Genomic DNA, 15,453 nt, shown 5'->3' with positions numbered 1-15,453 from the left:
CGAAAGACATTGTATTGTCTGGTGTTTTGCTTATAACATCATAAACATCCTTTAGTTTCGTGTTTGCTGAGGAATGCAAGCCAGTATAGCCGAATAATCCAGTTGACTATTTAGATTAAAAATGCCAGTGCTTTACAAATGAGCCATTCAAGTATGCTTTCCAGTTTATTCTGTTTCCTTTAAAGTACTGTCCGTGTCACTTACTCTTACCTTCAGTCAGCCGACTCGTTTGCTTACATTTATGCTAAAAGGAAATTTTTTACCATACCATCATTGTACATGGGAAGTTAGTATAATATTACTTGGCCTTAAATTATTTTCCCATCCAATTACTAACCAGGCCCAGCCCTGCTTAGCTTCCGAGATCAGACGAGATCAGGCGCGTTCAGCGTGGAATGGCCATAGATACCTTAAATTATTCTTAAAAATGAATACAGAGGGGCACATGGGTGGCTCAGCGGGTTAAAGCCTCTGCCTTCGGCTCAGGTCATGATCCCAGAGTCCTGGGATCAAGCCCCGCATGGGGCTCTCTGCTCAGCAGGGAGTCTGCTTCCCTTCCTTTCTCTCTGTTCCTGCCTCTCTGCCTACTTGTCTGTGTCTGTCAAATAAATAAATAAAATCTTTAAAAAAAAAAAAAAGGCTCTGCCTTCAGCTCAGGTCATGATCCCAGGGTCCTGGGATCGAGCCCCTCATTGGGCTCCCTGCTCAGCAGGAAACCTACCTCTCTGTCTCCCACTCCCCCTGCTTGTGTTCCCTTTGTCACTTGTCTCTTTTTGTCAAATAATTAAAATCTTTTTTTTTTTTTTTAAATGAATACAGAACTGTCAAGTGAAGTGTTCAGTTCTGGCCACCGAGATCCTCTCCTGTAACTACCATTGGCAGCTCCGCCTTCCACTTGCTCCGACACAAGCCGGGAAGCCAGAGTGGTAGACTGCTCTGCTTTCGTGCTTCTCAGGCAGTCTGGCCGCAAGTCTTAGCACTGTGTACCTCCCGAATAGCTGGAATTGCACTACTTCTCACCACCTTCACCAGCCCAAGCCAGTATGTTCTTTTGCCAGGATTTTTACAGGAGGCCGAAGCTCCCTTCGCCTCACTCTGTGCACAGCAGTCAGAGAGATCCTATTTTTAAAAAGCAAGTCAGATCCCACCACTCCTCTGTTCGGAACCCCGCTGTCTTCGCAGATCAGTAATTGGAGTCTACCCATCCCCTGCTCCTCCCTCTCACTGTCCCGCTGCTAGCTGAATTGGGCTCTTGCTGTTCTGTGACATTCCAGTCAAGGTCTTACCTGCGGGTCTGAGCGCTTGCTCTTTCTTCATTGGAAGCCTCTCCGCTCAGCTCTCGTAGGTCGTGCACCTTCACGCAGGTTAGGGACAGGACCTCAGGACACCTGGTCGCAGTAAGGCTTTCCTTGATCTCTCCCGTTTAAAGATGGAGCTCCTCCCCCTACTGCTCCCTGCTCCAGAACGCCACCAGCTGTCCTCGTCTCTGATCTGTATTTCTGTTCTGTGATTATCTGTCCCCGCTAGCATGTCAGCTCCACTGGGGACAGGCATTTTTGTTTTTTCACTGCTTAGTCCCCGTTGCCTAGAAAAGTGCCCGACACAGAGCAGGTGCTCCGGTATTTACTCCAGTTGAACGAATAATAGAGGCGCCCCACCTTAGGAAACACTCATAGATCCTGGGAACCACCTCCTAGTCTGCAGTCCCTCCAGTGAGTTTTCCTCCACGGCTCCGTGGTAAGTGCTGCTCACCTCAGGATGTCTGGCCAGTCGGAGGCTCAGCATTCAAGGCAAAAGAGAGCGTATAATTTGTCTGAATTTGAGTTTTTTTCCCCCAGAGGTTATAGGTCAAATGCCGGGGAGGCAGGTGGAAGAGGGGACAGAGGGGCAGGCAGGCCTGGCTGGGAGAACATTCCTGGGAGGGTTGCTCGGAGCCCAAGCACAAGAAGAGAGTTGCTCTCCCTGCCCTTCCACAGCCTCGTCCCCTGTCTGTCCCCAGTGCCTCGGTTCTCTTCTGGAAAACACCCAGAAATGGCTCAAGCCTTAATCTGAACTCGGGTATAGTAGCTTGAACCTGTGAGATGTGTTTGTGTGATTTCTTCCACGAGCTACTTGCCAGGCTTTGGAATTTTTGGAAACAAGTAAATCAGAGAACCAGCTGCTCTCTTTGGGCTTTTTCATAAGAGAGAAACTACGGCTTGAATAACTGAAAATTTTACCCTTGGCGCCTTCAGTTGACTCTTAGCTGATCAAGAGAATACTGTTTTTATTTCATGTGGCTGTCGCGGCTGGTTGTTCCTCCTGAGGTAGTCTGAACGTCTTTCCAACAAATGCACATACCCTTGGCCTCAAAAACGTGTAATAAGAACGAAACAAAAGCAGGAGCCTTTTCTCTTCTGAGGCAGTTGCTACTCATGATAACCAGTGTTGGTGGTTTTCATCTGTTCTGGACCCAAATTGATCAACATATTGACACAAACTTTTTTTTTTTTTAAGATTTTATTTATTTATTTGACAGACAGAGAGCACAAGAAGGCAGAGAAGCAGGCAGAGAGAGAGAGAGAGAGAGAGAGAGAGGAGGAAGCAGGCTCCCCGCTGAGCAGAGAGCCTGATGTGGGGCTCGATCCCAGGACCCTGGAATCATGACCCGAGCCGAAGGCAGAGGCTTTAACCCACTGAGCCACCCAGGCACCCCTTGACACAAACTCTTGATGAAGTTTATCGAAGCTGCGGGACCTGGGGGGGAGGGGGCATGGTCTTTCTAGGCTTGGTTTAGTGGTCACTTCACCTTAAACAAAACCACGACCCTTCCTCGTGGGCACGCTGCTCGGTCCCAGAAGCTCTGTAAGCAAGTTTAAGAAACGACAACTCTCAGCCAGTTTTTTTTTTTGCATGTCAGCATCTCTATATCCACATAGTAATAATGAGCAGCGAGATCTAGGCTTACAGGTTCCCCTGGAGTTGCTAGTATCTTGAATTTCTTTCCATTTATTTTAGGAGTAAAAGTCCCTCGCAATTTTCGACTGTTGGAAGAACTGGAAGAAGGCCAGAAAGGAGTAGGAGATGGCACAGTTAGCTGGGGTCTAGAAGATGACGAAGACATGACACTTACAAGATGGACAGGGATGATAATTGGGCCTCCAAGAGTAAGCGTCGAGCTACGGCTATAAATGTCAATGTCTTAAATTCACTGTGCCTCCTTTTAAGAAATATTAGCCTTAATCACGGAAAAAACTCGGTATATTTTCTGAAATGTGGCTATTCTGTTTTGACCAGTTTCAGTTTATATATTTGAACCTCCTCTGATGCTGTTTAATCCCTCTACATGGTAAGCAAAAACCTGTTCAGACTCCTAGTGTGAATTTCCATGGCAGTGGAGGCAGGGAGCTGTGAGGTCATTGTACCCTCACGTGCACTTCAGAAGAAATTCGTGGGCTTATCAAATAACAGGTTTCAGATACAGCCAGCGTTCCGAAGACCGTGTCCAAACGAACTTCGGAAAGCCTTCACGGCTATGGATTTCATTCACAGTTTCCCGGTCTGCCACGCGCCCATGTCCTAATTCATCAGGCTGTTCAGCAAAGGCTTTTTGCCTGCCTGGTTGGCCCTGGTCTCCTGCAGGCACCGTGAGATCCAGAGGCCTTTGCATGGAAGACAGAGACAGCGGGGAGGAGAAAATTGACCTCTCTTTTAGAGCTTCGTGATCTGTGAGGGTTCCCAGACTTCATAAGTGCTAGCTAGCTTTTTAGTGTATGTAGTAAAACCCCCAAGAAAAGTCATTGAATTCTCACAAGAACCTATTGTTCGAGAACCTGTTGTTAGTAGCATTAGTATTACTATTGTGTTGTCACATCCCATTGTACAGGTGAGGAAACAGACTCAGAGAAGTCAAGTCACTTGCCCAAAGTCGCATACCTGATAATTCCCAAAGGGGTTCAGACTCCCTACCCTGTGCTCTTAACCTTATGCTACATTATCTCTTTTCTGTTTAGATTTTGAGTTTTCGTTTGTTCCCTTATAGAATTACCTAGAATGTTAAGTAGTAATATGAGGTAGGAGTAAGGAAATGGATTCCCATAATATGACACTTGTTTCAGACTATGGGAGATTCTGCCTGAATGTAGCAGGACCTTTCCTGTGTGTGCTTGTGCTTAAAGATGATGGCGGCCATGCACTCTTTTCACTGCGTGCACAGGCCCTGCACCAGCTCCGGGGGCAGTAGACAAGTGGGATGTGGCGCCGTCTGAAACAAGGAGCAAGGTCATGCTCATTAACTGTTAGGAAAATCTATTGTTCATCATGGACCGTCCTAAACACTCACGGTGAATGACTGGCTTTGCTGTTTAATGTTACTTCTTGAATCATCTTTGACCCTGTGGTTTTATTTTCTGGGTTTAAAAAAAAAATCCCAATTTACTATTTTAATTTATTTTTTTTATCTTAAAAATAAATCTCTGAAAACCAGGATTTCTGGATCTATTAAATACCGGGGAAAACTCGATCTAGAAAGCGTGTTTCTTCATGGAGATCGTTTCTTGCCATCTCTGAAAGCCCGCTGTTTGCTGACGGCTTCCTTCACTGCCTTTCTTCTCTGCCTAAGAGCGGGTTAGGCGGCTTGAGGAGAACCCTCTTCCCTCAACTCCCGCTCGCACCTGGAAATGACACAGCGTGAGTTAGTTGTTCAGGAGATATGTCCATTAGCAGATCGATGCTCAGGCTCTAACAAATTAAGAACGAAGCAGTGTACAACATTGCGAATACTAAATACTACTGAACCATATGCTTAAACAAATGAACCACCAAACTCCATTGAAAATATTCTGTTCTACCTACAACACCTTGGATTATCCTGAGTTTCATTTTAACTCTTTCCACAGGGCTCTCACTTTTAGTGAGTGGCCATGGTATGCAAGGGGCTCTCCATACATTCTGTATATTTACATGTATGTGCATGTATACACACACATACATACATGTATGTATTGTATTTTATATGTGTGTGTGTGTATAGTAGCTTCACCGAGATGGAATTCACATATCGTAGAATTTACTTACTGTAGAATGTACTTACGAAGTTACTGTTCAGTGGATTTTGTTATATTCAGAACTGTGCAACTGTCACTAATTTCAGAACATTTTCACTACCTCAGAGAGAAACCTCCTTCCCCATTGGCAGTCACTCCCAATCTGTCCCCCACCGCATTCCCTCACCTTTGACAACCTCATTTACTCTCTGTCCCTATGACTCTGTCTGTTCTAGATATTTCATATAAATGGAATCACACAGCATGTGGTCTTTTGTGGTAGTTTTTACTGTTTTCAGGGTTCATACAAGTCCTAGCACTTACCAGTTGTTCATTCCTTTCTACGGCTGAATAGTATTCCATTGAGTAGATGGACTGTATTTTCTTCATCCATGAACTAGCTGATAGATATTTGGGTTTGTGGTTTTGCTTTTTGTTTGTTTTGTTTTGCCTATTATGAATAATGCTGCTATGAATATGTGTATACAGGATTTTGTGTGGACATAAAAGGTTTCATTTCTCTTGGGTGTATACCTAGGAGTGGAACCGTCTGGATCTTATGGTAACTTTATGCTTAACATTTTAAATACCTGCCAGGCTGTTTTCCCAAGCGCCTGTACCATGTACATTTCCACCAGCAGTCCATGAGGGGGTCTGCTTCTCCACACCCTCACCAGTGCTTGCCACTGACTGGTTTTTCACCCTTTTAGTTACACTTGCTCTGGTTCCCCAAGGTTAAAAACAAGGTCGTAAAAAGAACTGTCTGCTTCTAGGTGCTTCCTGTGACCAGTCCGCTTAAGACTAGCCTACAAGGCATATGCTGGGCCTCTGGAATAGCAACATAATTATTAAAATATCTAAATAGAACACTTAGCAACTCATCTGCCTACTGGATTTTTGTATAACTGTATAACTCAAAAGAAAATCCTCCATCAAAAGTGACCCAGCAATTCTCGGAATTTACTCAGCTTTTTTTAATGTGTTGCCCAAATGCCTGTTTGTGCATTCGGAGTTCCGGAAGCCACGTCAGTGTCTTTCACGAGACCATCGTGTGTACTGTTTAGCTGCTGAAAAGAGACAGTTTAATGTGTGCTGAAATGGAATGATTTCCATGATATTTAAGTGAAAAAAGGTACAAAGCAGTATAGGAAATGCTGCCCCCGGAGTTTGGGCGGGGAGGGGCAGGGAGAAGAGGGTCATACATACACTCGTGCTTCTTTGTGTTTACAGTACTTTTGGGGGAACAGGAAAGAAGTTGGGGGCGACGGTTGCCTTCTTCAGAAGGGATCTAGCTGGCTGGTACGAGGGTGGAAAGGAAACTCATTTCTTACCATATGTGTGTTCGTTTTTGAATTTTTTTTTTTTTTTTTTTAAGAAGGCAAGTTCTCCAAACCTAAAAGTAAGTTTCTCATCCAAGTGCCCTTTGCAAAATGCAGGCAAATCCAGCTGTCTGCAGCATTTAACGTGGATTATTTCTGCTCTGGCCACAGAGGTGCTAAGAAGAGCCAGGTTACAGAGCAGTTTCTCGGCTTCGGCACCACTGACATCTTGAGCTGGATCATTCTTTGTTGTGGGGCCATCCTGTGCATTGTTGGATTAGCGAGACCCCTGGTCCCTGCTCACCAGATGCCAGTAGCACCTCCCTCCCGGAGCTGTGACAGTCATTAATGTCTCCAGATGTTTCCTAATTCCCACACCCCTCAAGGGAGAAACCAAGTCAGAAATTGCCTTGGTTGAGAAACACTGTTTGTGTCTCTGGGTTGTCCAAGATAATGTTTTTAGGTGTGAGTTAGAGCCTGGGTGTGTTTTTACTTATCTAAAAATACTGTACGCATGCTTAAGAACGAAACATAATTACAGGAATGTGTGAGGTAAAAGGAAAGTGATCCTTCCCCCATTTCATTATACTCCCCACAGAATGAGTGTGTTTCTACTGGCTTTTGCTTTGGGGACATAAACATAAGCACATAGCCTTTGCAATAAAAATGAGACCTTGCTGTACACAATGTTTTGCACCTTCATTTTTTTCACTTCACAGATGGTGGATGTCTTTCCATGTCAGTGCATCTTGATCTGTCTTTTTAAACAGCTTTATGTGGCAGGTCTGGTACATGAATATATCCTCATAAAAAGTCTCAAACAATACAGAGTATGTAAAGTAAGAAGTTCCCTTTGTTCCCCTTAACTCTTTGTGTTAGTCAGGAAAAGAGAAACGATGCTAGGTATTTCAACAGAGAGAATTTAATATAGGAAGTTGATCAAATTAGTGTTGGACCAGAAAAGCAGGCAGGCACATGTGGGACCACAGAGATAACACTGCAGGGAATAATAACTGCCCTGGCGCTGCGAGGACATGGGGGGCACAGCCATCAGAGCCGAGCATGGGGAGGAGCTGTCCCAGGAGGCAGTGACAATGTTGGGGACCCTCTTGCCACAGCAGGATACCCTGACTGTGGCAAGAGGGAGAGGCTCGGTGCAGAGGAAGATTTTTGTGTCTTGTCACTGGAGGGGTTTGCAGAAGCCCACTTAAGCTCCACACCCAACTTCCTCAGCTCTGCTGCTGGATGCTAGGGCTGGGACTCTGTGAACTACATTTTTCCTTTGCCAGCTGGTGCCCTATTAGGTTCCTCCAGTCAGGGACACAGCAGAATGCCCAAGCGGCAGGGAGAAGGGACTTGCTTCTGCTTGTTTGCCTGTTCTTTCTCCGCCACTCTGGCAATGGTCCTTCACCCTGGCATCAGCAGCGGGTGTTTTCAGCCCAGTGACACCTGTTTAACCAATTCCCTATGTTAAATTCGCTGTTAAAATGCCTAGTGCTATGTCTCGTGTCCTGGCTTATCCCTGCCAGCCATATGCCTGCTCTCCAGGTGGACTCTGAGCCGCGTCGGGTCCACCTCCTGGACGGCTCTTCTCGTGCATTTTCTTCCGTCTTCATCCAGAGCTATAGAGACTTTCTCCCTTTTTGAAGGGCCCACTCCTCCTCCTCACACAGCACGTGCCGACCTTGGACAGCACACCTAAGTTATGCACACCTGTGGAAGCTGTTGCTTGAGGAGCGGTCATCTGGTTGACCTGAGTCACCTTTTCATATACTGAGATTTGGTGATTTTCTCGTTTTTGCAACCAGTACCTTTTTCCCTTTGCTCATATCCTACGTTTTAAAACTACACTTATTTCATAGTACTTTTAGATTTCTAGAAAAGGTGGAAAAGTCTGGAAAGTTCCATGTGTACCTCTCCCCCAGTTTCCCATGTTGTTAGCATCTTCTGTTGGGATAGTACCTTTGTCACCAGTGGCCCCATATTAGTGCCTTACTATTAACCAATGTCCGTGTCTGATTTAGATGTTCTCAATTTTTACCTTGTGTCTATTTTCTGTTCCAGAATCCTATCCAGGATACTACATTATATTTTGTTGTCGTATCCTGGGCTCTTTGTGGCTGTGACAATTTCAGGTTTTTCTTGCCTTTGACAGTTTGAAGCACGCTGGTCAGGTATTTTGTAGAGTGTCTGTATTGGAATTTATCTGACGTTTTTCATCATGATTCAGCTGGGATTCTCTCATGTATATATTTTAGGCCCAGGAAGTGTTTGCCATCGTTAGGCTCCGAGCCTGTAGTGTGCAGTGGATGAAACATCGCGTGTGCACGTTCACATAGCCTCAGATAGAGGGGGGTGTCTCTCTGCTCTTATAGGTTGTACATATTCTGCAACTGGGTGGTTGTACCAAGACCCATGTCTTGTCTGTCTTTGTCGATCTTTCCATGTGTGTATCTGGGCCTCAGCCTTTGAAAAGGCTACGAAGTATCCAGTTTTATGAATGTGCCGTGTTTGCTCAGTCAGTCCCTTGCAGGTGGACATTTAAATTGTTCATAGTTATTTTTGTTATTGCAAACAATGCTTTTTTTTTTAATGCTTCATATTTTTATGCAGAAGTACAGGTGTGCTGTAGGAAGTTCCTCGAATTTCTGATTTAAGCATGCCCGTTTCACATTTGATAGGCACTGCCAAACTGCCCCATGAAGCTCTAGCAGTGTCAACAAAGTAGACAGTGTTTCATGATCAAGTAACGAATCTTGAGCAGTGTTCCTCATCCACAGAATGTTCTAGCCGTTCTTCTCCAGGCACAGTTCCTTTCTTCAGTGAAACCTTTTTAGCAGGTCTCTGGAGCACTAGTAAACCAAACCAAACAGAAAACCAGAACCATTTTCCCATTTTCTACAAAAGTCTTGCTTTGTCCTTTTTAATGATCCTTAAGGTATCTTTATGTTTGCTTGACTTGAGGCATTTTTTACTATGTTGCTGTGAATTTGTCAGTTGAACATCAGTGATCAGAAATTTAGTATTGCCTTTCTGCTTTCTAAGAACTTCGTCTTAGAGGCACATTTTAAAATTAGACTTCATAGTGTCAAAAGTAATAAGATCTAATATATGTAATAATCAGAATCCTGTCACCGAGCTGCTCACCTTAGTGCTTAACCATTTTGATGCTTTTGTAACTTAGAATGATGAGTGAAATTTTTTCGAGACCGATAAGCCACAGAACATCCCGGCAGGTGAATTCATTGGTGCATCAGAACCTCCAAAATGTGACATTGAATATTTTTAAAAAGACTTACTGATTTTGATATTTACCACAAGCACATACCCCCAGGGACTATTTTATATAAGAAGTTCTGTCTGAATTATGTGACAAAACCATTGAGCATGAATGTAAGGCAGATGTCCAGGGATGAACTTGGGATCCACGCAGTCAGCAGATACGGCCAAGTGCAGAGTTGCTGATGGAGACTGTGCTAGGTGCTGAGGATAGACCTTTTATCCTATTTTCCATAAATACCTGTCGTTTCCTTCTTGTATTAACTGAGTGAATTTTGATCTTCTGAGGGAGCACCTTAGTTGCAACAGACTGTTCATTTTATAAACTTGTGAAGAGCCATATGTGAGTCAAGGAGCATTTGAGAAATCAATTCTGTTGAGGCCTCTGCCCTCCTTGTTCTCAGTTTGTTGGGGGAGGTCTGACAGGAGACCTCAGGTGGGTGATCAGGAGGACATCTGAGAGGAAGGTGTTCTGGAGCCAGAGAGCTGCAGGGTGGACACAGAACGGCAGCTGGTGTCGGGGCCCCACGGTAGAGAGAAGTTGGGGGCTAGATGGAGGAGAGGAAGGCAGGGCTGCGCAGGGTCTGATCCCAGGACATGGGCTTCCTTCTCGGGTCCCTAGCCACCATCGGAGGGGTTAAGTTCTTGGTGTTGAGAGATCGGTCAGGCTGCTGTAGTGGAGACCAGATGTAGGGGGGCAGCGAGAGCAGCGACCTGGGGTGACTGAGGGGAGGGGCGTGGTGGAGGGACGTGGGTGGGTGTGGGATCGCTCTTGGAGGTGGAAGCTGAGACCCTCTTTTGATTAGAAGGGGGGGTAAGAGAAAAGGGGGTTGTGGCCGGCTCCTGTGTTTTGCTTTAACTAACTGCTCGGTGGTGGTGCCATTTTTAAAGGAAGGAGAGAAGACGAGCAGGTTGAGGGTGGCTGAAAATCCAAAACTGAGTTTAGATTTGTCACAGTTTGGAGTCCCTGTTAAGTGGATGTGAAGGATGAATGCCTTCTGAATCTTAAAATAAGTTCCTGTCTTTTTCTCAGGCGTAGACCACCGTTTAGACGTAATGTTTTCAAGGATTTCGGTCACATCTTCTGTAATTTATTCCCCCAAAGACAGCTAGATGGCGCTGTTTGCGTGGGAGCTGTTGCTTGTGCAGGAGGCGCTGAGGAAGGTGGGAGTACTGGTGCCGAGAACGGGACCCATGGGAGGGTGGGTGGCCTCTGCCTTCGAGGGGCCCTATCTAATCAGACACCTCACCTTTCAGGGTGGTCTTTGGACATGTAACTGATGATAACATCGCCGCTTCATATAGGACAGAAAGCGGTGGACTCACCTGTCCCGTATGATGGCTGAGCACGTGTGAGCACGTGATGTTTGAACTGGGTCTTAAGGATGTGTGGTAGTTGAGGTGGGGGCAGGGTGCTCGAGGCAGACGGAACAACCTGCTAGTGACAGCGCGTTTTGCTGCTCATCAGGTGGAAGTTACAGGGAGAAAGTTCATTGCTGTGGGGGATTGGACTTCCCAGTGTTTTTCGACAGAGCCACGGTTGGCATGTGAAGGACGGTCTTTTCCTCTGCGGGCCTGGCATCCGTGGCTCCCCACCTCACCCACGACATGCCTGTAGCCGCGCAGGTGGATGTAAAGCCTGCAGGGGGAGATGGTGCGGCACACGGCCCCAGAGTGAGGAGGAGGTGGGAACGCGGCTCCCGCATGTGCACCCACACCCCTGCTTGTGTTTCACATTGAAGTTCTTCTAAAGAGCCGCCTGGCCTGTGCTTTGCACTTGGCGCTAGTTAATGCATTGCTGGATGACCCTAGCGTGAATAAGCATTTGGTGTGGCTTCCCAGAGTAAGGAGGGCCCCTTACACACCATTACCCAGAGCACAGGACAGGCCTGCAGAGTAGAGAAGTTAAAGCAAAAACAAGTCCACCTGATTGGACTTAAACTTGAAACTTCAGTGATACAGTTTTAAATCGTCTTTGTATCCCCCAAGAGTTCATAGACACTAGTGTGGGAACTCATTCCTGCTAACTTCACAGGTAACGGGTAGACTCTGTATAAAGGAAGCAGATGCACCAGTTCCAAGGCAGGGAGGAATGGGGTTTCAAAAGATCTGCCTTTTTGAATTCATGGTTTGTAATTGCCTGATGTCTCTGTACCTTTTTTTTCCAGACAATTTATGAAAACCGAATATACAGCCTTAAAATAGAATGTGGACCTAAATACCCAGAAGCACCCCCCTTTGTAAGATTTGTAACAAAAATTAATATGAATGGAGTTAATAGTTCTAATGGAGTGGTAAGTTGTTTTTCCTGCCCGCGCTTGTTCCTTTTGGTTGAGAAGTGCTTTGTGCTTAAACATCAGGGGCGCTGTGGCCCTGAGTCCGTATATTTCATGGTGGTTTGATGCTGAAAGGTACTGCAGTATGAACAGGGGCAGACTCTGGGTGAGGGCCTGTCCCCAAACTATATTTAAATCATCATTTTATGCCACACTCACTCCCGGCCAACCCCCTGCTGCTCACGTGAGATAGAAGCTCGTTCTGTCTTCATGATGGGTCCTCCTGAGGTGGGGAGGAGGGGCCTGAGGGACAGAGGTGCGGAATCCTGCCCAGGGTCCTACTTGGACTTCCTTTTTTATGGTACAGGCTGGTTTTTCCCCTTTAATGGCCTTGCTTTTTAAATTTATTTTGACTACCATAGATGGAAAAGCAGTCTCAGTTGTCCCAAGAAGGCAGTAATGGCAGCAGTAAATACTACAAAATCAGAGTGATGTTGGTAAATTCTTCCTCCCAGGTTTCTTGCCAAAGGCTTTGAGCCTTTGAGACTTGCTCTCTTATTTAAAGGGGGGGATCAGCAAGCGTTGAAAGGTTTTACTCATTAGCATCATGTGAGCTAAGTCTTTGTTGTGAGATATTGAGAAGACTTGAAAGAACAAAAGAGATGAGCCTTTTTGCTGTGTGTTCACTGTTTCTTGCATCTGAGTTCCACCGAAAGTCCTGAACCCAGAACTCGACCCATGCTTTGGGAGACTTCTTTCGGGAATTGCTGCACTAACTTGAGAGAGTGTGACTCGGAGACAGATCCTTGTCACGAGAGTGTGGATCTGGGCCACCGCTTGCCTTTGCTCCTTACTGCCCCGTGCAGCGGTAGTATCCACCACCTGGGTGTGGAGTCGAGAAGGGGCCAGCCCTGAGCAGTGGCAGCAGCCGGTCCAGGAGAGCAGGTCACTGTTGAGAACCAGTTGGACTCTTGCCGAGTGTCAGGGCCCTGAGGGTGGCTTTACTTACCCATTGTTTCCTTCTCCCAAACAGTGAGGGTTTGGGACACAAACTGACCTGGGGGAGGGCATCGCACAGGTCATTCTGCCCGTCAGATACCATTATGTGATGGACGTGTTCAACTTGAAAAATGCCTTGAATCCTATCTGCCGCCTTACTCCAGCCTGTAGTGATTCGTTTGTTTGAGAGCCTGACAGTTTTTTGTTTGCCTTTTTGTAGGTGGACCCAAGAGCCATATCAGTGCTAGCAAAATGGCAGAATTCATATAGCATCAAAGTTGTCCTGCAAGAGCTCCGGCGCCTAATGATGTCTAAAGAAAACATGAAACTCCCTCAGCCGCCTGAAGGACAGTGTTACAGCAATTAATCAAAAAGAGAAACCACAGGCCCTCCCCCCTCCCCCATTCGATTTAAGCAGTCATTTTCCACAGTAGTACATTTTCTAGATACGTCTTGTAGACCTCAAAGTACTGGAAAGGAAGCTCCCATTCAAAGGCAATTTATCTTAAGATACTGTAAACGATACTAATTTTTTGTCCATTTGAAATATATAAGTTGTGCTATAACAAATCATCCTGTCAAGTGTAACCACTGTCCACATAGTTGAACTTCTGGGATCAAGAAAGTATATTTAAATTGATTCCCATCCTAACCGGTGGGGCACATCTAACTCAACTGTGAAAAGGCACATCACACGATCACCTTGCTGCTGATTCATGGCCTGGGGTCTCTGCCTTCTCCCCTTCTCCTCCCCCTGCCTCCCTCCCTCTGTCCCTGCAACAGCCCCTCCAGCCCGGGGTGGCTTGCTAGAGTAGGCGTGAAGGTTTCAGGTCGCAGCCTGTGGGACTACTGCTAGGTGTGCGGGGGTGCTCCGGCTGCACCCCTGGTTTCTTTTTTTAAGTCTTAAATGATGCCCTCCCCCCCCCTCCAAGCCATCATCCTTCCTCCACTTCCCGTGACCACCCTTGGCCGAAGCATAGATTGTAACCCCCTCGGCTCCCCTCTGAAATTGGCCTTTGGTGAGGAATTCAGGGCTTTCCCCATATCTTCTCCCCCACCTTAATCGAGGGGTGCTGCTTTTTCCTTACGCCTCCTCGAGACCCTTTTGCACCATCACCACCCAACACTCGACACACTTCCTTGCTTTGGCCAGAAGCCATCAGGTAAGGTTGGAAAAGAGTCTCTGACTTCCCTCGTTTAGTTTTGGAACCATATGTACTCACTCTCCACCAGCCTGGGAATGAATACTGGGTCCTCAGCCCTGCCACCCTCTGCTGCCGCCGTCGTCAGCCGATGTGGTTTTTTTAGCTCAGGTTTTGATAAAGTGAAAAGAACAGTCACCAGGGGTACTCAGACCTGCCAGCTCTCAAAGTGCTTGGTGGTTAAACTTGGAGAAAGGCCACAGAAGACACTTGTAAGCACACACGATCCCTCTGAATGAATTGTTTTTCTTTTCCTGTAATTGCTTTTGCTTTTAAAAATTGAAGTTTTAAACAGGGTTCTCATGTGGTCATCTTACAATCCACTGGGGTCTGGTTTGGAATCTGACAACTGGAACAAAAAAAGAACCTTGAATTCGGTGCAGACTTTGGTTTTGGTGCTGCTGCTTCTCACGGTCCTCAGCAGGGATTAAGAAAGAGCTCGGTGTGCACAGCAGATCCCCGAAACTGGCGGGCTTGACTTCCTGGCAAATTGCTGCATTTTTCCACTTTTCTGTTCAGGACCACTAAATGCTGAGATGTGGATGCATACCGAAATAAAAGCGATTCATTGTGTTCTAAAGGGTTTTTTTTTTTTTTTTTTTTAACTTAGTGTTTATATAAAACCACCTTTTGAAGCAGCAACTATCAAGTCTGAAAAGCAATCGATGTTTCCATTAATCTTTTTCTGGGGGATACCTTAGTTCTAAGGATTTAACATCCTATAAGCAAAGTTGAACATAACAGTATTCCATAAGCAGCCTTTTTATTGTCAGACCATTGCCTGATTTTAATATAATAAAAAAAAAAGTGTGCGTTAATATTTAAGAAGCTGTGCCCTTCTTCCTCTTGGCATATAATTTAGGAACAGAATTTGATGTCTTAGATGCTTTGGGGTTCAAATGGATGTCCTAAACCAGGGGTCAGCGGTTTGCTGACCTTCTTCCTCCAAGGTCCTAAGTCAGTAAGTACTTGGGCTTTGTTGGCCAAGAGGCAAAACTGAAGGTACTGTGTAAATATTTATATAGTGAGAAAATGGATTTCCACAAAATTGGTTATTGATGGAATACAAAAATCTAGTAACTGAGTATAGTTCTTTCCTAACGTTAGAGCTCAACTGATGAGAAGAACGGAATTCTTTCTTTAGAGGATAACATTTTCTTACTGGAATTCAAAGTTCATATTCCTGGTTTATCAAATCTGTAAATGTTCATCTGTAAAAATAGTTCTTTACCAAGGGGCTGTGCACAACAGTCAGTGGGCCAGCTTTGGCCCATGCACCACAGTTCACCAACCCCCAACAGGCGAGGTGATGGCGCAGGGGGCGGCGGGGCGGGCTAGGGGTGGTGTCTCTGCT

The 15,453-nt window shown here is 45.8% G+C and overlaps 1 protein-coding gene across 1 annotated transcript in view; it reads left to right on the top strand.

Annotated features, from left to right (window-relative positions):
• The window catches only part of UBE2V1 (ubiquitin conjugating enzyme E2 V1), a 29,717-nt gene extending 15,038 nt beyond the window's left edge, over positions 1-14,679 (top strand). The window contains exons 2-4 of the mRNA XM_059407219.1: positions 2,998-3,146; positions 11,791-11,916; positions 13,118-14,679. Of these exons, the coding sequence (XP_059263202.1) occupies positions 2,998-3,146; positions 11,791-11,916; positions 13,118-13,264 (422 nt within the window). The 3' untranslated portion in view covers positions 13,265-14,679. The remainder of the gene's footprint in view (positions 1-2,997; positions 3,147-11,790; positions 11,917-13,117) is intronic.
• The last annotated feature ends 774 nt before the right edge of the window (positions 14,680-15,453 follow it).

Source organism: Mustela nigripes, chromosome 7, assembly GCF_022355385.1.
Source record: "Mustela nigripes isolate SB6536 chromosome 7, MUSNIG.SB6536, whole genome shotgun sequence".
In the NCBI taxonomy this organism is placed as follows: domain Eukaryota; kingdom Metazoa; phylum Chordata; class Mammalia; order Carnivora; family Mustelidae; genus Mustela; species Mustela nigripes.
The sequence above is the reverse complement of the archived record's forward strand: the minus strand, read 5'-3'. Positions and strand labels throughout refer to the sequence as shown.